General features: G+C 41.3%; 1 protein-coding gene across 1 annotated transcript in view; it reads right to left on the bottom strand.

Annotated features, from left to right (window-relative positions):
- Positions 1 to 12399: 12399 nt before the first annotated feature.
- lrrk1 (leucine-rich repeat kinase 1) overlaps positions 12400 to 26707 on the bottom strand; it is a 134598-nt gene continuing 120290 nt past the window's right edge. Inside the window, exons 30-37 of the mRNA XM_020623620.1 lie at positions 25839 to 25990; positions 24132 to 24249; positions 23657 to 23773; positions 20652 to 20849; positions 20261 to 20475; positions 17686 to 18099; positions 16336 to 16437; positions 12400 to 13478 (exon numbers count right to left, since the gene is read on the bottom strand). Of these exons, the coding sequence (XP_020479276.1) occupies positions 13301 to 13478; positions 16336 to 16437; positions 17686 to 18099; positions 20261 to 20475; positions 20652 to 20849; positions 23657 to 23773; positions 24132 to 24249; positions 25839 to 25990 (1494 nt within the window). The 3' untranslated portion in view covers positions 12400 to 13300. The remainder of the gene's footprint in view (positions 13479 to 16335; positions 16438 to 17685; positions 18100 to 20260; positions 20476 to 20651; positions 20850 to 23656; positions 23774 to 24131; positions 24250 to 25838; positions 25991 to 26707) is intronic.

Below are 26707 nucleotides of genomic sequence, written 5' to 3' on the forward strand. Positions count from 1 at the left end.
ATTCCTGCTCAGTCAGCTGTGCTCAGGGAGAGTGTGCAGACGAAGCCCTGACTGTGTAGAGTGCTGTCAAGAACTCCCTGCAAGGACAATTAAAAAAAAAAAGGGCCTCTAAGGCAAATACAAGATAAATCAGTACACTGCTTTGCTTCTGCTGCATGGTTCTAAAGTTAGTTGTGGGAAGGGGCATTATTGTCATTAACTGCAGCAATTTTAATGAAGCTTAAGCAGTAGTTCAATCCCAGCAAACTCTCAGACATCATAAGGATGTCTAATAGAGGTGTGAGTCAGATGTTGAAAAGTGTAACCAGAATGAAAGTTTTCGAGGCGTCTTTACAACTCCACACACCCCAGAATTCATGAACATGCATTAAGACAGTGACAATACTAGTGACTGGAGTAAAACTACACTGTGTACACAATTTTTAGGCAAGTGAGTATTTTGACCATATCATTTTTATGCTTATTTTCCAAGCTCTGTAAACTTGAATGTTTATTGGATTTAAGCATATCAGGTGATGTGTATTTGTGTAATAAGGGAGGGTGTGGCCTAAGGAGATCAACACACTATATCAAGGTGTGCATAATCATTAGGCAGCTTCTTTTCCTCAGGCAAAATGGGCCAAAACAAAGAGTCTTTCAGAGGGATGCAGCACTCTTGAAATTACTAAGATATTGGGGCGTGATCGCAGAACCATCAAACATTTTGTTGCAAATAGTCAACAGGGTCGCAAGAAATGTGTTGAGGAAACACATGAACTGCCAACGATTTGAGAAGAAGCAAAGATGAAGCTACCAGGAACCCATCATATTCCAGAACTGTAACCTACCTGGACTGCCCAGAAGTCCAAGGTGTGCAGTGCTCAGAGACATGGCCAAGGTCAGGAAGGCTGAAACCCGACCGCCACTGAAAAAGACACACAAGTTGAGATGTCAAAACTGGGCCAAGAAATATCTGAAGACAGATTTTTCAAAGGTTTTATGAGGGTGACTTGACAGACCAGATGGATGGGACCGTGGCTGGATCACTAACGGGCACAGAGCTCCACTTTGAATCAGACGCCAGCGAGGTGGAGGTGGGGTATGGCTATCGGCTGGTATTATTAAAAATGAGTTAGTTGGACCTTTTTGGATCAAAATCAACTCCCAAACCTGCTGCTAGTTTTTAGAAGATACATTCATCAAGCAGTGGTACAGGAAAAAGTCTGCATCTTTCAAGAAGAACATGATTTTTATGCAGGACAATGCTCCATCGCATGCATCGAGGTACTCCACTGCGTGGCCAGCCAGTAAAGGCCTTAAAGATAAAAGATTAATGACATGGTCCCCTTCCTCACCTAAACCCTATCGAGAACTTGTGGGCCCTTAAACGGGAGATTTCCAGTGAAGGAAAACGGTACACCTCTCTGAGCAGTGTCCACGAGGCTGTGTTTGCTGCTGCACAAAAAGATGATTGTCAACAGATCAAGGAACTGACAGACTCCATGAATGGAAGGCTCATGACTGTTATTGAAAAGAAGGGTGGGTGTATTGGTCACTGATTTAGTTTTTGTTTTTTATGTCAGAAATGTTTATTTGTACATTTTGAGTTGTTTATTATTCTCACTTGAACAGATGAAAATAAACAAGTGAGATGGGAAAATTTTCATTTTTCACTTAGTTGCATAATAATTCTGCACACTAACAGTTGCCCAATAATTGTGCAAACATAGACATTCTACGAAAGCCAAAACCTCACTTTTACTTTCTTAAATATTCAGGTTTGACTTTTATTAACATTTTGGATTGATCAAGAAAACTGTATTTTTTCAGTAATAAAATTAATCCTAAAAAATACAACTTTCCTAATAATTGTGCGCACAGTGTGATGTCAACAGCAGCATACATTTGCAAAATATCGTCAGTAGAGGTTCAGCATCTGGACGTCTTTTGGGGACCTACACTGGAGGTCAGTAGCCATCCAGCACAGGTCCAGAACATGTGCCAATGGTTGCATTGTACATTCATTCATTCTGAACCTCGTGACAGGCGTCCAAATTGAACATACAGAAGACGTCCAAAAAAGATGGCACAAACTTTTATTTTGACTACTCAGTGGACCGCTTTTCAATGTTTGACACAGACCTCAGTTAGATGTCTTTGGCATATGTATGTCCACAGCTGTAGAAAGGTGGTCCATGCCAGACATCAAATTACTGAACTTGTCTTAGATGTCCAAAGTGAGTCATATGCAGATATTGGGATTTGAACCTCTACCATGCATCTCATATACATGCAAAAAAAGGACTTGGACCAACCAATGTGATATAGACATCACATGCATGTCCCTCCGATGTTAGGTCTTTGCCGGGATAAGGAAGATCTCTTCCCTTACATTCTGCTTGGCCACAGCTGGGTTGATATGAGCTGTTAATTTCAGATCAGTTTCTCTCCCTCCACCTTCTATCCTGTCTCCATCTTATCTAACTAGTAATCTTTATGCCTGTGTTGCCACTAGCTGCCATTCCTTAAATAGAGTATAATTTCAGTTCATCCCACATGTCTTTCAAACCTGTAATTGGGCAACCCACCTCCTCCCCAACACCAACATAACCTCCATGCTGTCCAAGATCGCATTCAGCCTTCCCATGTTGCTCAGCGCTCCTCTCCTCTCCTCTCTTCATTCTTCAGGTATTTATGTACCACTGTCACATATCGAACTTTGTGTCTCCTTTCTCCCATTATTTGTCCTCGCTCTCTCCCTTGTACGGTGATGAGTAACAAATGAAAGCATCACATCATGCTCTGGGGATCCCTTGTGGTGTCTTGACTTATTTATTTTAGAGTTCAGTTCAATTCTGTTTTATTTTTGTAGCACCAATTCACAACAACAATCATCCCAGGTCACTTTAGATAGTAAGGTCTAGACATGACATTATTATAATGAAAACCCAAAAGAAATGTCTTTGAGCAGCACTTGGTGACAGTGGGAGGAAAAACTCCCTCTAACAGAAGAAACCTCCGACAGACCCTGGCTCTTGGTGGGCGGCCTTCTGCCTCGACCAGTTGTGGGAGAATGAAAAAAAGAAAAGCAACAAGACAACAAAAAATCAAACACTAGTCAGGTTGATGTTGCCTGCGTCCTCTTCTCATACTCTCCTCTCCTCTCTTCATTCTTCAGGTATTTATGTACCACTGTCACATATCGAACTTTGTGTCTCCTTTCTCCCATTATTTGTCCTCGCTCTCTCCCTTGTACGGTGATGAGTAACAAATGAAAGCATCACATCATGCTCTGGGGATCCCTTGTGGTGTCTTGACTTATTTATTTTAGAGTTCAGTTCAATTCTGTTTTATTTTTGTAGCACCAATTCACAACAACAATCATCCCAGGTCACTTTAGATAGTAAGGTCTAGACATGACATTATTATAATGAAAACCCAAAAGAAATGTCTTTGAGCAGCACTTGGTGACAGTGGGAGGAAAAACTCCCTCTAACAGAAGAAACCTCCGACAGACCCTGGCTCTTGGTGGGCGGCCTTCTGCCTCGACCAGTTGTGGGAGAATGAAAAAAAGAAAAGCAACAAGACAACAAACAATCAAACACTAGTCAGGTTGATGTGGCCGGTGACTGCTCATCAGAAACACAGAGCTCCAGAGCCAGGGCAACCTGCAGAAAGGTACAGGGGGAGAGATAGGACACACTACGGGAGAGAGGAGACATACAGTTAATGACATGTAATGATGGCATAACAATAAAATGGAGAGGAGAGGCGCTCTGCATCATGGGATGACTCTCAGTCTAGGCCTACAACTAAGGGATGGCCCTTCAAACCAAACTTATCCTAGAATGCATGCCCAATAATATCATAGACACAACTATATGGGCCCAAGCGAAAGCCGTCCTGTTGACTAGAAACACCCGGGTCGGTTAAATATACTCAGTGGCAACAAGACAGCCCAGGCCCCGTTTGCTTGTGGTTAACAAGATGGCTGTCAGTCTTATCCCAGTTCAGACACATTAGTTGTTATGATGCCATGAAATATCGAAAGACATATCACAAGTACCTTTCTACCCTCACTCACTGTCCTATTGGGATTCATCCATCCATTATTTAATCCATTTATTCCTGAATAGGGTCACGGGAAGCTGGAGCCAATCCCAGCTAACACTGGGTGAGAGGTGGGGGCTCAAACCCAGATCCTTCTTGCTATGAGGCAACAGCACTAACCCCTACCCTATTCAGGAATAAGCAGTATAAATAATAGATGGATATTATATCCACCTAACTATAAGCTCTATCAAAAGGAAAAGTCTTAAATCTAATCTTAAAGGTAGAGAGGGTGTCCGCCTCCCGAACTGAGACTGGGAGTTGATTCCATAGGAGAGGAGCTTGATAGCTAAAGGCTCTGCCTCCCATTCTACTTCTGTGGATTCTCGGAACCACAAGTAAACCGAACTCTGAGAGCAAAGTGCTCTGTTAGGATGATAAGGCTCTATGAGGTCTTTAAGATACGATGGAGCCTTGTCATTAAGGGCTTTGTATGTTAGGAGAAGGATTTTAAATTCTATTCTGAATTTTACAGGGAGCCAGTGGAGAGAAGCTAATATGGGAGAGATATGCTCTCTCTTGCTAGTTCCTGTCAGTACTCTGGCTGCAGCATTTTGGATTAACTGGAGGCATTTTAGGGAACTATTGGGACATCCTGATAGTAAAGAGTTAAAGTAGTCCAGCCTGGAAGTAACAAATGCAGTTTTTCAGCATCACTTTGAGACAGGATGCTCCTGATTCTAGTGATGTTGTCCAGGTGAAAGAAGGCAGATCTAGAGACTTGGTTTACTGTATGTGTGATTTAAAGGACATATCCTGGTCAAAAATGACTCCAAGGTTCCTCACAGTAGTACTGGAGGCAAGAGCTATGTCATCTAAAGTAACGATATGGTTAGACAGCAGATTTCTAAGGTCTTCAGGCCCAAGTACAATGACTTCAGTTTTGTCATTTACCAGAATTTAAATCCAAGTTGCCAGTGGTGTAAAGTTGTTTTAGAAAAATGTGTATCTTAGAAATCTGTATTTTTTGTTCTGCACAGGAACACCACCAACTCACTTTGTGCTGCTGTACCTGAATAATCCTTTCTCCTGATTGTTCCTCTCCTCCTACCTTTTGCACCATGCTCATTGTACTTTGCACCAGAACACACAGGTGAGCAAAGCAAATATCAAGGTCATGAAATGGGCATGAGTGCTGTTTGTACTTGTCAGAGCCTTCAACTAGAGGCTTTTTCAAACAGTAATCACCATCTAACTCAAAGGATGTCAATATAACATTTATATTGTAACAAAGGCTGGCAAAACGGTCTGAGTCGGGGGTCAGAACTGCCTATTGTGCAGGTGCTGTGTGATCTATACACCACACAACCCCACAGCACTACCTTTATTTAGGAACACACACAACTTTTTACATACATCCAGAAACCCATAAACCCCACCAGACCCCTCAGTCATGGTGCTGAGCCCCAGCTAACTGGTCCCACCCATATAACAGAACATGAACAGAACAGTAACTCAGTCTTTGCCAAGTGCTGCTCCACCCCGACGCTACAGTATGTACAGGCCTGACCATTTTGGGCAGTGTGGTGTAATTTAAGTTTGGTATCACCTGCTGCAGTCATAGGTCAGAGCAGATCAGTTCTGGGGTTAATAAGCTGTGAAATGGTCAAAGAGCACCACAGCAGTGCAGTGTGTGAACCTGTAACTGCAACACTGTTCAAATAAAGCACACAACATGGTGTCAGAAGTGGCTCACTGTTGAGTAGCAAATTGGAGGAAAGATGATGAACGAACTCCTGCCGAAAAAAACTAACCTCTAATCCACACTGAAAGCCTTTTTCAAAGTGTTTTCTACGCGCGTCTCACGCTGCAGATAGAGTCCCATTCTGTCAAAGGCTAGGCTGGATCTTAGTAGAGCTTATATCTCGTTCACATCTTGTTTTCAAAGTGGATTCCCCTGGCACACTCACTTGGGAGCATCTGGCCCAGGAAACGCAGCAACCCATCAACTGTATATAAGGAAGGACAACTCCCAGAAGTGAAGTCACCATGAGTCAATTGTATTTCAGATGGTTTGACCCGAGGACAAACATTAGACACTCTCATTTTGATGGACATGGTCATAAAAATTTTGTCATAATTTTTTATTACCCATTGATTTAATTTTCATTGTTTAATGTTGGCATATTTAATAGCATTTAATTTTCATTTCATTTTTTACATTAATATGATGCATCACTCAACTACTCAATCCCTACTGCGTAGAATCTGGTTGCAAAATGCAAAATATGGCAGGGGGCCCATTTACGACTTCACTTTTGCATCGTGGAGCGAAGTAGTGATGCGACGTTCATGTTTTATATACAGTCTATGCTGCAACCTGGATGGTGACAACATGTTATGAGATTTAGACTTAAACGAATGAACAGCACCAGCTGTATGAAGCAGTCTGTTAGGTTATTTCTTAGTTAGATAGATATGGATTAGAGATCTGTTGTCTATGAATGTTTAGTGCAGACAGGGTGACTAGTTTGCTGTAACTATTCAGCCTGCAGGGATTGCAGGCACGCCAAGGTTACAGGAAAAGAGCTTTTAGGGTCAACTGTAATGCTAGTCTTAATATTTGTCTTAAAGTGTAAGGTTATGTCCAATTGTTTAGATACACACCACGAAAACAACAGTCACGCACCTTGACTTTTCCTCATGTTTTGGCTAAATGATAGAGCAGCTGCAAAGCTTGCTTATCGGGTGGCGTCACGGTTTGACGCCCCTTGTAGCATGGGCTAGCCCAAAAATGATTAATATTATATAGGTTGTGGGGTCCAGAGTTGCTCAGCTTTCTTTTCTGCTGCCTGCGCGCAGGTAGAGGGGTGAGAGAGCTCTGGACGTGTCCTGTGAATTTTACCTGTGATCCTCTGAATAAACCAGCACGGTTATTTTTTATAAAATCTAAAGCAGTCTCTTTCGTCTCATTGAGAGTTCCTGGTTTGAAAGAACCGGAAGAAGCTACACAGAAATAATAGCTTATAAGTCAAAAGAGGATTTGACACAAACTTTGTTCCAAATTAAAATGTGATATATGAACAAACACGTTCAGCAAGAAGGTACAGTACCAGCCAGTGGTTGTGTTCACCACTGCCATATACAGCCTGGCAGAAACCTACGAGTATTGTGAGCTGTACAGCAAACTTTCACGAGACAGGTTAATTGTGGGTCTTAGAGATTCTTCACTGTCAGAAAGAATAGAGCTCGATAGACATGACCCCCACAAAACCTATAACAATGGCTAGACACTCAGAAAAAAATCATATCTGTGAAGAGATATGGCGGCCAACAGAGTGGCTATGGATGTTGTACACATAAAGAGAGGGAAACTATGAGAAGCTGTACAGCCCAAAACTGAGTACTTCACTTGCAGTTTGTTTTCCAGAGACCGCACATTAGCTAGCAAGAGGCTGGTGTTAGGTATTTTTTTTAGTCAGATAGATATTGATTAGGTACTTGTTGTATTAGAAATGTTTAGTGGAGACAGGATCTCTAGTTAGACTGTTTAAACTCTTGTCATGAGATTTTAGCAGGGTGTACGTGGGCAAGGATAACTAGATAGAAAAGTTTGATTGTCAGCAGGCAGGATGATTATTATTATTATTATGATATGTTTAGCCGTAATCTTAATCATAATATCTTCCTAGGCTTAATGTCTGGACATGTCCCTGAATGTCCTGTATGTTCTTAGATACACACCACTTAATCAACACTCACACACATTGATTTTCTCCATGTTTTGACTACTGCTACGGTCAGCTGTAAAGCTGGCATATCAGGTGACGCCACGGTTTGACGTGCCTGTGTAGAATGGGGTTAGCCCAAACCAGATATAATGTACAGGCCTGTTGGGTTCGGGGTCTTTCATTCTTCATCTGCCTGCGCGCAGTATTGGAGGTGGAAGATACCTGGACGTGTAATGTTAATTTTACCTGTGATCCTTGAATAAACCAGCACGTTTTTTTGTATCCACTTGTACCGCCTCATCTCTCTGAGTTTCACTGGTTAAGCGTAACTGGGAAATATCTTTCACTGGGTAGCGGTGGTCGGCTAGTGCAAGCTTTTAGCCTAGCATGGAGCCCTCCCCTCTTTCTGCGCTTGCATCTCCGTCTCCGGATTGCTCTCCTGGGATCAACCTGTTCACTCGGGCTCGGTGCTTCGAGGCCTTCCTGGGGATGATGGTAGTTACCGCGGGAGCGGACAATTAGTTGTAGCTCCGGTGGAATATGTATATTTTATATACATACACAGCCTTATATGTATATGAATTAGAGAATGAAAAAGTGAGTGAGAATGTATATGCATATGTACTGTATAAATGTGGCCAATAGGTCCACGATGGAACACCTGCCGTCTCTTTTCCAGGTGTTCTTCCTCTCTGTACATGCATCCTCCATGTTGCTGTAGTTGTATTTTGAAGGGCCCTCCGATCAGAGACCAGGACTTCAAGTCATGCCATGCCTGGACTCACAGTTAATTCAGTCACTGCGGCTTTCTAGGCTTGGTGCTGTCCCCTTCTTAACACTATGTGTTTGTATCTTTTGCTCTTGTTATCTTCACTGCTGACAGAGCTGGACTTCTCACATGCCTATTATTATCATCTAACCAGCTCTTCCAGGCAAGAGACAAAGCGAGTATAGAATTAAGTCAAATGGCAAAATATGTCATAAAAAGAAACATCAGTATAAAATTGTTGTTTATAATCACCTATATACATGACTTCAGCCTAACATTAAAATGTATATCAGTATAGTGCAGCCTGCTGTTTGGTGCCTAGTAGCTTTAATAATTGCAAATAGCCTACTGCCAGACAACTGCTTTAGATTAACACAGGCCTTGTAGCAGATGAGTTTTTCACTAACTTAATGATAAAACTGACTGAAACATACTTTAGGATGAGCTCAATTTCTGCTCTCAAGTACTGACACAGGTCAGGGTAATACTAAGCCTCTAACCTCAGCTGAATAAATAAGGGAATGCTAACAGCTAACTGGCCAACTTACCTTTCCCACAGGCTCCATGTGTCAGCACCATGTAGATACACGTCTGTACCCAGCGCTGTGGCTGTCTGGGGATTTATAATGATTGAATTCTGGCATGTTAAAAGTTACTGTATCACAACCCAGCAGAGCAGGCAGAGTAAGTGTGCAGGTGTTAGCAAGCCATGAGCAAGCTTAAGAGACATAAAAGAGAGCAAAATAGATACTGGAGTCTATGTTGTAGCCATTCCTGAACAGGCAAACAACAGTAAACAATAGTCTGGGTGGAGCAAGGAGTACCACCCGCTGGACACATGCTGCACTCTTCTCTCTATTAGTGTACTGTAGCTGTAGCACCAGAACACTCATATTCAGCTTTATGTCCCTCTGCCTTTCTAACATCAACAGCTTGTAACACATCCATCAGAAATCTGAAAACTGCTGACAGAAAGGAAGAACATTGTATTAGCAAGTATGAGCTGCACCAAGCAGTGGTGGATGATTGTTTACTTCAGTAGAAGTAGCAATGTCGTTATGTAAAAACATTGTTACAAGTAAAAGTCCTGCATTTAAAATGTTGAATAAAAGTACAAAGGTATTAGTGCATATACAGGGTGGGTGAAAAGTAACTAGACATTAAAAATCGGCTATAGAACTTGTAGTATTATTGGAGTCATGATGAAAACAGTCTCTAAACAGACAATAATAAATAGGATTTTATATGAAATGAAGAAAGGGTCATTAAAAACACCAAAATTATGCAAATGTGTGGACTTAGGTGTCCACATACTTTTGGCCATATTGTGTATCTGTTGGATGAAGACAAGCTGATATCAGCCTTCTCATCTGAAAGGAGATTTTTTTTTTAAATTCTTTAGTATCATATGAAATCCTGTTTACTATAGTCTATTTACAGAGATCTGTTTTCATCATGACTCCAGTGATACTACAAGTTCTATAGCCGATTTTTAATGCCTACTTTTCACCCACCCTGTATATATTTGACTTCTGTTTGCCCCATGCATCGAAATCTTCTGAAACACTTGGTTCAGTCTGACCGTCTACACTGCATCCAGACAAACTAAACAACAACACTAATGCAGACTCTGTTTGACTAATATATCTGCAGCAGAATATGAAAACAGGTTGTGACCACTCTTTACACTGTGAACGGTACTTTTGAGGAAGAGGAAGTAACAAGTGTTACATTATCACATCATTTTACTTCCTGTTGTTTGGCTTGGTAAATGCCTTCCTGACAGATAAAGCAATGACAAAACTGATATGCTGTTCAGATAGGTATCCTGTTTGGTGAGAGCGTGGATGTCTCAGTGATTCTGCAGCATTAGCAGCATTTTGGTTTTCACCACTTCACATTTCAGAGGTTAGAAACCTGCGTCTCAGTGCATGACTAGCGACAAAAGAATACAGAATTTTAAAGATGCCCCACTAAACAAATTCCAGGTCCTATTTGTGTTGCTTAAATGTCATTAAAAAAGGACACATCACTGACTTTGAGGGTCAGTTTACTGATAATGTAATCAGCGTTATGTCCTCTTGGCTTTTAAAGTCTACAAGTATGAACAGAAAAGTTGCTTTGCAAACTGAAACAACTGAAGAGAAAAGGGGATGACCTCCGAAACAGCAATCAAGTGTTCTCTTTACTGCCCTCTTCTGTCTGATGATCTGGTGAAAACCTCAACTACAGTAAAACTATGAACCACTAATCAATGTGACAAAATGGGTTTTCTCAGGACCACAGATGTGTAAATCCCATCTGCTTTACAAATCCAGTAGGCCAGCTGTAATGAGAATACAGGAAATGGTTCAGTGTATGGAGCTGAATGGCTGCTCCTCATCAGTTGATTCTACAGGACGGCTGTGGGTGTTCTGGCCTTGAGCACAAGTTAAATGAGAGCACCCAAGGACTGAGGATGATTTATTCATATCAGTCCAACAGAAGGCCAAGTCTTTTTAAATGACAAGAGCATCATTCATGATATTTGCAGAGCCACCATGCTGGTTACTAAGTAAACTTGCAAACCCTGTCACCTTGTTCACAGGAGGGCTCCTAAGTACATCCAACAAAATCTCTGGCTTCTTGTATTTTCAGGATTTTAGATATTATGAGGTGGAAAATGTTACAGTAATGCAGCTAAAAGAGTAGTAATGTTTCCAAACAATAAGATGAGCTTAAAATGAATGTGTTTACATGCACATTACAGACTATTGAGAGATCTTCAGGAAGGAAACCAGTCTTCCATCTCCCATCTGTCATCAGGACTTCAGGAGAGGAGGTGTGCCACTCTCTCTCCTTCCAGGAGTGTGCAGTGCATGAATTCAGAAGGACAGATTCGAGTCCAGACTTGAAAGTCGCTTCTATACGATTACATTTTCAGAAATGAAACTGTCATGAAATTATCATAAAAACTTTATTCATCATTTTGTACACAACAATGTCTATTGCAATACACTTTCAATATATATATTCTGATAAATACCCTCTGCCAAGGCTGTTATGGACAATAATACGTGTCTTTGCTGACCACTGTAGAGCTATAAGTGTGCTAGCTTAAGTCAACAAGACTATTTGGCCAAAGAGATACAATGATGTGTAAAACTCTGAGGAGATGAATTGTCTTTTCTTTGGGTGAAGACCTGTTCTCAATGGAGCCTTCCTCTTTTAATCCTGCTTGAATCTGTCATGTCTGTAATCTGTCATGCAAAATGGACTCTGGAAACAACCTTCAATACTTCAGCAAAAATACCAGATTCAGCATGGGAGGATTCATCACAGCATGCTATCCTAACAGAGAAAAGAAGCAATGTCCAACATGGTTAAACTAAACTAATGATCCCATGTCATCTTCTAAATGACAAAAAAGGTGCATATGTGCAACTTCTGCATCATATCCACTATTTGCCCCAACATTTTCTGTGAATTCCTTGTGAGTGTGAGGCCAGTGTAAATCCTCGGAAGGACAGGCAGATTGTAACGATGACTTAGAGAAATAAAACTCCAACAACATGTTTCATCTTTTAAGACACTGAATACAATACTATAGGAATTGAGGCAAGCACGCACTGTAATCAGTCAGTGGCCAAAATGGAGCTTCACTTTAAAAAAGTATTCTTTTTGCCTGTATGAATCTGCCAAACACACTAGGTTTTGAGTGGCGAGGCGACAGTGGTGTGGTGGGTAGAGCAGCTGTCTCCCAAACGGAAGGTTAAAGGTTTTAATCTCAGTGCCTGCAGTCCCACATGTCGAAGTGTCCTTGGGCAAGACACTGAACCCCCCCCCCCTTGCCCCCGATGGTTAGAGCCATCGGTTGAGTTGGCGCCGCAGGTGGCTGCCTTGGTTCTGTACCGGAAACAAATTCCTTGTGTGTAACATACTTGGCCAATAAAGGTGATTATCCTTGATGACAAAAGCTGAGAACAATCGATGTGGCATAATGTTGCACAGAACACAGCTGTTAGTTTGTTGTGTACAAGCCACTTTGGTAACAGTTGGAGCTGAGCCTCAGATTAATATGTCACAGTTTGTACTGGAAAAGAGAGGAACTGACAGAGTCAGTGTCAGGGGGCCGTCCGCCCGTCTACAACCTCCTGTTTGGTTACACAGCTGTTCCCCAGCAGCACCAGCTTAACTAATACCGGTTTACAGTATATATGTCCCTTAAAGAAAATCCTGTCATGTCACTTCCAGAGTTTGGAGGAGTTAAAGAGGACTGATATAGAGAACAAAAAAGGAGCAGAAGAAACCAACCAAGCAAACAAACACAGTAGACTGCAGTAGCTGGAGTCAGACTCAAGCAGCCCACATCTTGAACTGAACAGCTGACAAACCAGTAGCTAAATATGGCATGTGCTGTAGCACTAGATATGAAAACGAAGCCAACTTTAAAACCTCTGTGCAGATGTAAAGTCAGTCATTAAAGCATAAAGGCTTTGTTCTGGCAACCTTCATCTGTGACTCAGCTTCATGCCTTGTATGTTGTGGGACTACTGATTTTTCAAGTCTCAACATATTATTGGTACTAAGATATGTAGTGGAGGGTTGTAACCGCTGTGCACAGCTTGAGGCTCAGCCCTTGTGGCAGACCTCCTCCCCCTCTTATGCCTCCCTGATGTCAGAATTTGGCATCCCCTGCACTGAACACTGGCAGACTGTCGGTGTGTAATTCCCCTTGGCTCGCCCTCCTTACAGAGCTGTGATTCTGTGCCTCGCTGTCGCCATACAACAACTACCTCCTTTTCGTCATGCTAGTCTCCAAGCGACCCAGTTCCTCATAGCAGCGGTAGAAGACTTCCAGTTCGTGGTAGCTCCAGCCCCTCCAGACACACAGGCACCACTCCATGTTTTCCTTATGAAAGGCACATACAACTGTATCCTTTGCCACTAATGCTGCCTCCTCCAGGATGCTGAGAGAAACAGAGAGAAGAGGGAGGCAAAAAAAAAAAGAGTGAGGGAAGGAGAGGAATCCAGTGCGGGGAAGGAGCTAAAGATGGTGGTATATCTCCATGCACTGTAATTAGCTCTTCTTAGAAGTTAGTGGGCAGTTCTAGGAAGTGGTTCCCTAGGAAGCCACTGACAATACTGAATGTACTGTTGCAGAAGTTGCTGTTTGTCTGAGTTCTGGTAGAGAACAAAAGTCCTGCACATCTCTCTCAAATGTCTCCCACAAAGCTCTTTCTTCTAGGAAGAAAGAAATGTAAAATAGATCAAAGATTAATATTAAATACTGGCACAGAGCAGTCCTACTTCTGTATTACTCTAATTTACAAAGAGTGTGACACAAAGGATTCTAGGAGGAAGAAAGGCTTCCGCCGACTATGTCCTGAGCACAACCACTCGTGTATCACGCAAAACAACTATGGATTAAATACTTCCATTGTTGTTTCATCTTTCTGAGGTGTATCATTATCCTCTCCTGATGTGAGCTCATTTTCTGTGATATACAGCCTTATGATTACAAGAGCAGGCTGATGAGGCTTGGTAAAGTCACCAAAGGTTATGAGATGTCAACACAAACTATATGAGACATAACCCAGCAATAACAACCATTACATTTGTAATGGAGTCTAATCAGACTGGCCAGGCAGCACTATGCTCATCATCCTTACAGAGAAAGTCCACAACCAGGAGCTATGTAACATAAATGAAGCCTGACAGCCCCTTCTTTGACTTCCACCATGAGCTGAGCATGTCACCTACGTTACAGGTGCACTGTGTAATAACTGCTCACTGAGCCTGTTTCCAGTGATCCTTTATTGGCTGCTGCTGAAAGGCCAGGCCCCGTTGTGGAAGCTCACACAGATGTCCATTCTGCAGAAAATGATCATCTACAGAAATAATTACAGACTCAGATGAGCTTTATTGAGGCATCAGTAAATTCAGATATGGCTTTTTGGCTTGTCATCCCCAGTCCTGAATGGTTTCAAGCACAGCTGGAAATGGGCTCTTGCAGATGGAAAAAAAACCTCAATTTAGAACTCATGAGGACCCTTTAATGTTGGAAGGAATTTATTCCTAGACCAATTTAATAATAATAATAAAATAAAATAAAAACATGTTAATAGATTCCAAGTCCATCTTATTAATGCAGAGGCAACATAACTAACACTAGGAAAAGTGTGGCCTGGGCTCTTTAACCAGTAACCACATTACCTGTACAAGAAGCATCAGCCTGTTTGGCCAGGAGCCACTTTTATCTACATTATACAGCTCTGTATACTTTGAATTCTCTTCATATAAAGTGCTGGCTTTAGCTCAGCACAGTGCAACACGTGCACTTGTCATCCCTGCCAGTTTTTCGGTCACCCAGAGCTTCTACACAAATACAATGCAAATATTTAAATAAAGTATTATTAGATAATGTGCTTAGAGTCTTTTATAGCTTTTAAAATGTCCCGCTATTCTGTTTAAAATGAGGTAGAGTGTTGCAGTGGGTGGAGTGTTCAGACCTTCCCATTTAAGACTGATGTTCCACTAAAGCAGATGTCACTTTGGACTTTGTACCTTTCATTTATGAGACTCATTCATTCATTCATTCATTCATTAATCTTCTATACCGCTCAGTCCCAAACGGGATCATGGGGGGGTGGAGCCAATCCCAGCCAGCAATTGGGCGAAGGCAGGGTACACCCTGGACAGACCGCATTTATGAGACTGTTAATCACAATTGACATTTTTTTATTTTAAACATGTTGACATTGTTGAGTGCATGTATACTGTATGTTTACATGTAGTATCTGGTACCTCTACTATATTCCTTGCTAAGAATTCACATGCCACATCAAATGCTTTTGCCGATTTCACTTGGATTTCCAGCTGCTTTCCGGAGTTTTACTTCAGCTGAAAAGTGAGCTTCTATCAGCACTTAAAAATAATGTGTCAACTGACTAACTGTGAGTCTGTGTTGCTGACCATCAATCACATCATGAAAATAATCTTACAATTGCACTTTTTTAGTACACTGGCCTCAAACTGAGCTGAGCTGGGATGTGACTGAGGGCGGAACCTGCTGCAGCACAAGCTATCTGGCACTGGCATTGTAGAGTCTGCTGTCATGCAACACTAGGCTTGCTCAAAATGAACTAGGGCAGTGCAGAATCAATCAGTGGCTATTGCAGCATGGTGTGTGTTGGATACATTTTGACCAATAAGCAACAATAACCTCAGGTGGTCAACTCAGCTGCTGCTTTTTGAGCAAGGTGTCACAAGCCCTGCCCACTGAAAGCAAAACTTAAGAGCATGAAAATGGCAGATTCTCCCCTGATCTAATGCCGTGTTCACACACGCATTCTCTCATGAGGTTCTGTGTGTGTGATGTATGTTGAAGCTTTTTTAATAAAACAGCAGAGCTGTATATTCCTGAGCAGGCCAACCTGGGGCAAGGCCACATGACTGTGGGGGGCTGAGCCACTGGCGTGTACCGCTGCCAGGTGTTGGGATGTGGAAGTAGGCTGCTGTGCTGGCAGGTTAAACTGCCTGGAACTTGACTGACACCTACTGTATAGTTGTGTTCATGCTGCTTCCAGCTCTTGAAGGCTGCGTCAAAGTTAACTGATACATGTTGTAAAGACAAACATAAACTTCATAACTGTCACTTCAAGGCAGAAATGTTTGAAAAACTTTATAAAGAATTTATAAATCTTCATAAATTTATATTCTTCATATTTCTTCAGTTTTATTGAGAATTTATAAAACTGAAGAAATATTCTTATCAATAAATGGGTGATTTATTACTTTGCTGCTCAAAACAGGAAATAAGCTCACCCCAAAGAGGAACATCCAGGTGGACTGAGGACAGCAATGACACGCCCCCTCAGCTGACTGCCATGTAACTGCATTTGGATGACAATCACATCACCTCCACGCCTGCCAAACAACAACACACATTATACGTACAGTGTGTTATGACCCTGGAAAAGATTGCAGCGACTGATTTGAATCCAGACCTGCTTACAGTGCAAGTCTATGATAAGTGGAGATACGTGTCACCACATAAAAACTGGCTGCATAACACAAACTAGTTGTCACATACACTAAGATGAAAGTGTATTTGATACATGTAGCTAACACTAATGCAGTGCAATATGTCAATCCTGCCACAAGTCCTGTCCTCTGTCCATCCATTATCTATAGCACTTATTCCGAATAGGGTTGGGGAAGGGGGGTGGGGGCTTTTCTTTCTGTCATCACGTTCCCAGTGGGTCAGAAGTTTTACATACACTCGGTTAGTATTTGCTAGCATTGCCTTTAAACTGGTTAACTTGGGTGAAAGGTTTCAGGACACCTTCCACAAGCTTCATACAATAAGTTACTGGAATTTTAGTCCATTCCTCCTGACAGAACTGGTGGAACTGGGTCAGGTTTGTAGGCCTCCTCACTCACCCGCTTTTTCAGTTCATCCCACATTTTTTCAATTGGATTGAAGTCAGGGCTTTGTAACGGCCACTCCAGTACCTTGACTTTGTTGTCCTTAAGCCATTTTGCCACAACTTTGAAATTTCTCCAAAAAGTCAGATCTTTGTCCCCATGTGCAGCTGCAAACCATAGTCTGCCTTTTTATGCAAATCCAAAGCTTCTAAAGCCATGACATCATTTTCTGAAATGTTCCAAGCTGTTTAAAAGCCCAGTCAGCTGAGTGTATGTAAATGTCTGACTCAGTGGAACTGTGATGCAGTGAATTAGTGAAATAATTTATCTGAGACCAAGTGTTCGAAAAATTACTTGTGCCACTCATAAAGTACATGTCCAACCGACTTGGCAAAACGAGAGTTTGTTAACATGACATCTGTGGAGTGGTTAGAAAATTGGTTTAATGGCTTCAACCTAAATATATGTAAACTTCTGACTTTAACCGTATAGTTATGGATTTTTATTTTTTATTTTTGTGATTTTTGCACATACCCTCCATGTATAGTATACTGTAACTTATACACAGCTACACGAAAACAATTAAGCCATAACTTGTACAACAGAGTTTAAATTCTGATATTACAATTTAAGATGGGTACATTTAATACTGTTCTTTCCTCTGTCCCCATTTAATCTGCATAGGTTCACTTGCTGCTACTACAGTGGCTCATCAACTACAACTACTTGATGTGCACTATTTTGTACCTGGGGATCCACAAAGTTCCATTCACTGGCAGCACCGTGAAGGCTTGCAGCTGGGGTGTCTTGGGGTTCATAGTCTCTGCAGACTCGAGGCTGGTGCATGCTTGCTGGTCCTGGTCTCTGCCCATCTCATCATGATCTGCTGGCAGTGAGCTGAGGCCTGTGGTGCTGGAACAATCTGACCCTAGCAGCTCCAGGAAGCAGTTGGATGATATAGAGCAGTAGTCTGTCAGTGAATCCTGGTGCTGGATGATCTGAGTGCCCCCCTCCTCAGTGTAGATCAGTGTCATTTCTCCACTAGCTCTTTCCAGATTCTCTTCTTGTTCCGTGGTCTTGAGGTCATTGGCTGTGACTGAGGTAACTCCTGCAGGACGCTGCACAATGAAGACATCCCGTAGAGGACTGCTGTCTCCGCAGCTGAAATCATGACATACAGTCAGAAGAAAAAGTAATGATCATGACAGTCATGATCTTTTATGACTCTATTGAACACACCCACGGCAGTGTTGTTTTTGGAGAGCAATGGCTGCCTCCGTGGCATCCTGCTGCGGATACCATGGCTGTTCAATATTGCGTGTATGACATATTCTGTGCTGACTCATGAACAGAGATGTTAACGAGCTCCAATGAATCCTTCAAGTCTTTAGCTGTTACTCTAGGGTTCTTTTTTTTACCTCAATGAGCATTCTGCATTGTGCCTTTGGAGTGATCTTGGCTGGGCACCCACTTCTATGGAGAGTAGCCACAGAACCAAATCGTCTCCATTTATAAACAATGTCTAACTGTGGGCTGATGAATATTTAAAGTCAGTGAGATGACTTTGTGACCCTTTCCAGCTACATGCAAATCCACAACTCCTGATCGTAGGTCTTCTGGGACCTCCTTTTTTTGTGAGGCATGGCTCACATCAGCTGATGCTGCTCATGAATAGTACACTGACACTGTCTGAGTGTTTTTATAAGTCAAGATCATTCTAAACCACACTTCTACTCTCGTTTCATTGACTGGACTCCAGTTTACATTTAGTGACATCAAAAGCTGAGAGATGCCATTACTTTTTTCACCATCACATCCACTTTGCGTGTTTAATGGATTTGTTCAATAAAGACATGAAAGATCATGACTGCGTTTTATCAGCTTAGAAATATTGTATTTGTTGATATTTGTGACTTTGGCGAAGATCAGACATTCCATGACCACTTTCTGCAGAAAACCAGGAAATGTCAAACAGTGCCATTACCTTGTCTTGCAATTGTAAACTCAAACACTCACATTCAGTCCAAACTCAATTATGCTTCACACTGGGCATGAACAGCTTTTCATTTGTGCTCAGCTGTTAAACAACAGCTACGAGTGTCAAACAACTTTGACATTAGAAAAAGGATGTGTTACCTCACTGTTGTAAACTTTCTAATCAGCGTTACCTAGGCAACCTGAAGTAATTAAAGGTGTAATGTTGTGTCAGATAATCTTGAATGAGGAATGTCAGACAGTGTTCTTGCTTTGGCTTCATTCTGCATTTCCTTCTAGACTAGCCTGGTCAGGTCAGGTCAGTTTTCAGACTTAGCTTTATCTCAAGCCGAATCAGTGTTATAATCTGTGTCGCTCAAGTTCCTTCCCTAAAGGTTCCGTTTTACTAGTATACTGTGGCATGAGTCAAACTGTGTGTACATCACAAAGGATGCACGAAACTGTGATTAAAATATGAGCTGGTATTTCTTCATTCAAAGGTATCTATACAATTTTCCAGTTAAAACATGTGCTTTTAAATGCACTGCAACAACTTTGGGCCACTGTACAACTCCATATAAGTAAAAGTTGTGACGGTAAATCACGTGTCCTGTGTGACATCAAAAAACAACACAGCAGCACTTTATTTGATGCGACACCTCATCAAATAATGTGCTGCTGTGTTGTTTTCAATGTAATACAGGACACAGATTATTTACACATCACTATTTTCAGTTTTAATTTTGGTTTTACATACCATCCCAACTTTTTCTGATTTGGGGTTGTATATCATTTTCATAATTTCTTCTCTTTACATGATATAAAATAAAATTAAAGAAGCATAAAACCAGAAATATATTTTTCAGACATTAAATTCGGAAGTATCACATGCAACATAATGTATATGTTCATCGTATGAAGAAAGTTAATGTCACTCATAAAGGACTTAAATTCACAGTGCCACAAATAAAAGGTGAGCACAGCAACAAACTGAGGTACTGTGACAGAGGACTTCAAGTAATTAGTTTTCATATTGACTTCTGACAGTCTGAATTCACTACTAACCTACAAGGTGATGCTGTGCGTTCACTATCTGTGTTTCTTCACTGTGAACTGATGTGATCACAGCTGGATGTCTCAGGTCTGAGTTTTACAGTCAGAAGCTAAACCAAACCTGACATATTCTGGTCACATTAGCTCCTGATTAGTTTTATGAAACAAATTAATCCTGGTTCCATTTGTTAGGTTAATTCAAGACAGAGTTCTTATAGTAAGCCCAATAAACCATCTCAAATCCTGCCCAGTGATGATGATGCTTCCTGTGGCAGCCTTGTACAGTTCCACTCACCAGTACTTGGCACAGAGGTTGTAGGAGGCAGCATGGTAGAGCAACAGGGTGTTGATACAGTCATCCAGGGTCCAGACTGCTTCCTCTCCCCACAGACTGAAGCTGGTTGCCATGGATACAATGGAAGACGGTGGGTTGTAAGGCTCCAGCCTTCGAACTGCCTGAAGGCTCAGAGAGTCGATGACCAGCACACCTGGACCGTTGGAGAACCATAACTAACAAACACACAGACAGGGACAGGACCAACGCAGTGAGGACAGGCTGTTATACCAGCACTCATAATGTAAAGACAGGGTTTGACTTGATGAGTTTAAGCTGTCCTTTTTTCAGCAAACGTCTTAGTGATTTATCAAACATGATACTGTGGTCAATACATTTCTAACTGGGTCACCTGGGAGTCACTGTTGACCAGAGTCATGCTCCTGACTGGGTAGGGTCTCTGTCTGGGATCTGAGTCCTTCAGACCAAACACTGTTTTGTTAAGGGTGTGAGAACACAGGTAGGTTTCCCCCTCCAAAGGAAGGTCCTCCACCAAGCTGTACACTGCCACCAAGCCATCAGACATCCCCGCAAACACTCTGGCCAGGTTCTTATTGGGTGAGGAAGAGATAGCATTTTATAATTATCTTTTAATAATCAGCAATACAATGAAAAGTGTTTTGTGTCCCATTGTCTAAATGCTATTATAGAGGCCTGTTCACTCTAGAGAAGTGTGACATTGTTGTGCTGCGCAATGAAAAACAATATTATACACATCCTCAGCCAAAAAGTAGCTAGTCATTTCATTCCAGTCAGTGAACAGTCAGTACAGGTTGGAGAGCAGACCCCACCACTCACTTCTTCATAACACCTGGAGTCTATTATCTGCACTTCACAAGGTACCTAGGGCATAGCAGCAGGTCAGAGGTCAAATGATGGACAAATACTGGACATAGCTTTCCTTGTTGTGTCTAACTAATGTTTACTCTGAACAAATGTACAGTCATTGTAAAAGGATGTTCTTTAGCTTAAAGAAGTCAGGAAACTGCTTGTAAAAGTTTATTGCTCTTTAGGTTGGGAAGTCAGGACATAGGAAATCTCCTGATAAGAAAACATACATGGTGACCTGACCCCCACTACTGAAGGGGACAAATGTTTGACAGAAGAAAGAGCAATAAACCTGCAATGAATAGTATATGTAGCTCTTGAGGAAGTTCACTCCTTTGAGCTTACCGCAAAGACACTTTTGAGTAGCTGTTGTATGCTCCTTCTTGCAAGAATAATTAAAGATGCCTTGATAATTTTCAAAGTCTCAGCATTCCTTCGTCTCACAATGTTAAAAAACATCACAACACCAAACAAAGCTTTTCCCACAAAACAAGTCAGCCTGACACGGTCATGGCACTGAGATGTTTTAGGCCAATTATTGCTGTGTTTCCATTATCAGAACGGGTGAATATGCTCAGTACTTCACGCATAACCTCCTGGGCTGACGCAGACCACTGTATTTTTCTCTCTAGCAGTCTCTGTTGTTGTACCCAGTACTTTTTACCATACTGACTCTGAGAGACGAAGCAGTCCAAGTAACTACAAAACAGTGCTGATTTATTCCATGAACACAGGTAAAAATTAACATTACACGCTCAGGCATCTTGCACCTCCAACCTGCATGCAGGCAGATGAAAGATGAAAGACCCTGAACCCACCAGGCCTATACATTATATCCCCTTGGTTGGGCTAGCCCCATACTACACAGAAACGTCAACCGAGACGTCTCTGTTACCAGCTTTGCAGCTGGTCATAGCAGTAGTCAAAACATGAAGTAAATCAATGTGTGTGTGTGTGTCTGTTGATTAAGTGGTGTGTAACTAAAAACACTTTCACAGACTTCTAGTTACATGTCGTGACTTAAACATAAGAACATATTATGGCTAAGGCTACAGTTATACACATCATAATAATAATATTAAACATCCTGTCTGCTGACAGTCATCAACTCTTCTCTCTAGTTATCCTTGACCAGATGTACCCTGTAGAAACTCATAAGCATGACTAAGCATTTAACAGTCTAACTAGACATCCTATCTCCACTAAACATTTCTAATACATAAAGTATCTAACCAATATCTATCTGACTGAAAATACCTAACACTGTTTAGAGGATGGAGGGGCTGCTCCTCTCACACAGGTAGTCAGCTGAGTGGAAAGAGAACTGGCGATGTGGAGGATCACTGCACAGGGCAACAATCAGCTAGTAACTGAGAGTGCAGTGTATCAACCAGCTGTTGAACAAGCAGAACACAGACTTGCAGAACCACCTCCAAAGTGGACACATTGTAGTGGAAACAAACATAGAACCCGTGACGGGCGTTACTCAGCTCGACACGTTTGGGTAGCTTCCTATAATGGAATAAACCCCTTAAGCATGACAGGTAATCTATTACCTGTCATGTAAACAGCTGGAGGTGGGGTGGGGAGTGTGGGCTGGTCTGATCATTGATATGGATGTGCAAGTTTATGCCTTTTAGTGGAAGTCAAGTTTTTTTTATATAGTGATCTCACATGAAAAATAATCAAGAATTTAATTCCTGGTTTGCTAACCAATTACATTTTTCTGCATAAGAGATGATAATTATGTGACAGATGTGCTACAGGCAAACAAAATGTTCATTTAATCCCTGTTTACTGAAACTGGTGCTGGTTTCTGTCTCAGTTTAGAGTTGTGCTGTGTAGGAAGAATCACAGAAATTGCACAAAACAAAATTCTGGGTCCCTGGTAGGCTAGTGGACACACTAGACTACCAGACACAGCGCTTTCGCCGCTATGCCTCGGGTTTGAATCAGGGTTGCATCAGGAAGAGCATCTGGCGTAAAACACATGCCAAATGTCAACATGCGAGTCGTCGGTGTGACGATTCGCTGTGGCGACCCCTGAACGGGAAAAGCCGAAAGTGACTTTCTATTCAGACTGACACAAAAACGTTAAATCATATTTAAGTAATAAATTAAAAATCAAAACAAAGCAGTATCTTCTTGTTGCTGACCACTGAGATGCTGTACAGTAGCTGTCCACCATTCGATGACCTATGTCATGTGATCAGCAGTGTTTCTGGTGTATGTTAATTTTTTGCTCACAAATGACTGATTTGGAGTACAAAGTAATGACTGATGTGCACAAATAATTAAAAACATTGATCCCAATAGCTGCTGGGGACTGTCGAATCTCATGTTCAGACTTGGAAACAAACTGAACATACTGTATAATGTAATAAAATCTGTTTATAACTGTTTTTCCTCACTTTCATTGAAACTGACGGCCATCCAGTCACAAATCGTTGCTCATCGACACGCTGGTGAATGGCAGCATAGACATGAGAACAACAGTTTTTGTTTTTGTGTGCTGAGACATGAGCTTACCTGGTCTCTTGCTGGAACAGGGAACAGGCAGGTGATGATGGCTGGACAGGAGAACTGTTTCTGGGGTTGACTGAGTGGACACATGTCCTTCAGACTGTAGATAAACACCTCCTGTTCCTATGACACAACACAAGCTAAATCAATAATAATGAAGACATTTTGTGTAAAACTGCAGCATGCTAGGCAATAAAACTTTTTACTTGGTCACATTTTTAAATTTGTGGATTCGACCAATTAGCACAGGCATTAGATGAGTTGATATAATTTCCTTCATCAAAGAGAGGGCTCTGCTTATTCCAGGGACGTTCATAGAACAACTGACTGCCATATTTAGAGACTCTCAAATTCAAATTCACTTGTTTTTTTTCAAGGTATTTATGATGGATATTCTGCCTTATCTTTACTTTACTACAAGCAGTATTGCTTTATTTAAATAAAAATCAAGTATTTTTCAGGTGGTGTTGGCTGGGTGTACCTCAGTGGCCATCCACAGCGTGTTAGACATCTTCATTTGACAGCTAATCCTACTGCCTGGACAGGACATCCTCTTCACCTCCACCTGGCCTTTCTCCACATTCACCACACTGTAGTTCCTATTCAACACACACACACACACACACACACACACACACACACACACACACACACATGTAACACTTCAGTCTATTCAGTTTTATGTACATTTTCCATAATTTACCAATAACGTGTTTACTTACACAGATAAAATGCACACAAAGTTAAGAGCCTTTGGTTGGATTGGTGAGAGAAATTTATGTGAGCTGGTCAGTGTCAGCTGACCCCCAACTCCCAGACACCCCCCACCAGACATGCACCTCCCTATCACCCCACCTCACTCCTTCTCCCCGACCCCAGTGAAAGAAGAGAGTGCACACATTCAAATGGAAAACATAGTCCATTGTAAGCAATGTTTTGTCTCCTCATGATGTAAATAGCTACACTGGCCATGTCTGTTTAGTTTATTTAATTTATTTGACAGGGACAGTGCTCATTAATCAATTGAATGGTAAATGAGCCACAGGTAGCCCACAAGGCAATTTGCTGCCTGCCTACCTGCATCATGCTAGATACTGTTTGTTAATCACTACTGTAGTTGAAACAAGAGTTAACATTAAATTAACAGTTACTAGCAGATACCAGCAGTTACTAGCTGTCACTCTATAAACAAACTGGGTAATGTTATATACTGAGGTGAACTTGCAGGGCTGAATCATTCATCGAGACTCGCTGGTGTTAGAGATCTGTAAAGGGGTAGAGTCAGGTGGGCTGCAGACAACAATATTCAACCTTCTGCCACACTTGTAATGCTCAGGGCTTGCTTTCTTAACACAGTATTTAATGTATGTTAGTTAGTTCAACCTATCACAAATTACTATCAGGTAGGCAAAATATTGCAGCACCGCCATTTTTTAAGCAGCGTATTTACCAATACTGATTATGTAAATGAGCACAGCCACAGATATGTTAATGTGAATACACCTGTGCTTCAGATTTGCTACCTGAAGGCTGATATGCACGTGTAGTCCGAGAGGAAGTCGGAGTCTAAGTTTATAGAAACCAAACTTTAATATGATCATCACTGTAAATTGTGATCAGAAAATCAATCAAATGACATCAAATCCTATAAAATGGATCAAAGTCACTAGAACAATCTGATTTTAACAAAACTGGAGTATCACTTAGATCATAAAGGACATGTCCTTGGAATCTAAACACAGTCTATCTCTGGGAACCGCACCTCAAAAGTGCTGTGTTTGGCAGCAAATGGCATTTTTAGTGTTTCTTTTGCATTAAAAAGAAAACAAGTTGTCCAAATGAGATGGTCTTTCAAACACACTAATACAGGAAACCAGTAAATGAAAGAATATATCTGAGGTAATACTCTATGTCACAAGTACTATCAACATTGTGATGTGTGACATTTCCCCTTTAAAAAGCAGACTGCATCATGTCTACTGCTGTATAAACAATCCTAAACCTAACCTTCTGACCCAGATCAGGGGCTAAAATCTATTGTCACTGTGAGAACGCAGATCAAATAATACTGAGCTGTTTAAATGTGTCCAGAACCAAGTTTGTTAAAGGAAAAAGCATAAGAACTATATGCATAAAATGATTCTTCATGCAAAAGCAGTTATTAGAAGGCTAAAGAGATGAAACAAACCTGGCGTCCTTGTTTCCATTCCAGAAGACAGCATTGTATCCCTGCAGCTGGGACAGAAAGAGCTGCGACTGATTGTCACATGACAATAAATATCTGAGGCAGGGGAAGCTGGGATCCTGCATTTGCCTCACACACTGCATCGCCACTGGCCTCTGCACACACACACATACATATCTTTATGCCTTTGTGTGGCCCACATTCTGTGACTTCTTTGTGAGGGCCACCACTTCTACTATAGCTACAATGGTGCAAAACACAAATCTATCATGAGGTGGTAATAGAAAATAAAAATGTCACTTCAGAATTCAGAAAACTCGAAATAAAAAAAATCTTTTTCTTCTACACGTGTGAGTACCAGAGCCTGTTGCCAAGCAGATTTGGTGAACTGGACCTTCTGTCACAAAGCACCAAAATAATGCATGTTATATCACCAGATTTTAGCAGATCTTTCATAACTGTCCCATCTTACTTTCCTGGTTAACCCAAACCACAGCATTACAGAGATGGAAGCATGTGGTTTTTAATTTTACCAACGTAAAGTGTATTTAAATTTGATTGTATTTACATCTATTAAAAAATGTATTATAAAAATGGTATATGGTATGCATCTCTGCATTTAAAACTGGGTAGTTTTGCAGACACTTAAACTTTAGGTTTTTTTCAGTCTTACATGTCACTTGCTAAGTTTGCTTAACACCAGTAACACTGAAAGCAATGTTTGACAAAGTCCTCTAATCTTGATTTACCTACTTTAATTCACCCACTCCATTGATAGAAGCTTGATAAACAATTTAGCACACAAAATTAGTCACAACTGGCTTTATTTGCACAACATAAATTAAAAATGAACTACAACAATTTCCTTTTTT

The sequence above is a fragment of the Monopterus albus genome, unplaced genomic scaffold (assembly GCF_001952655.1).
Source record: "Monopterus albus unplaced genomic scaffold, M_albus_1.0 scaffold306.1, whole genome shotgun sequence".
Classification (NCBI taxonomy): Eukaryota; Metazoa; Chordata; class Actinopteri; order Synbranchiformes; family Synbranchidae; genus Monopterus; species Monopterus albus.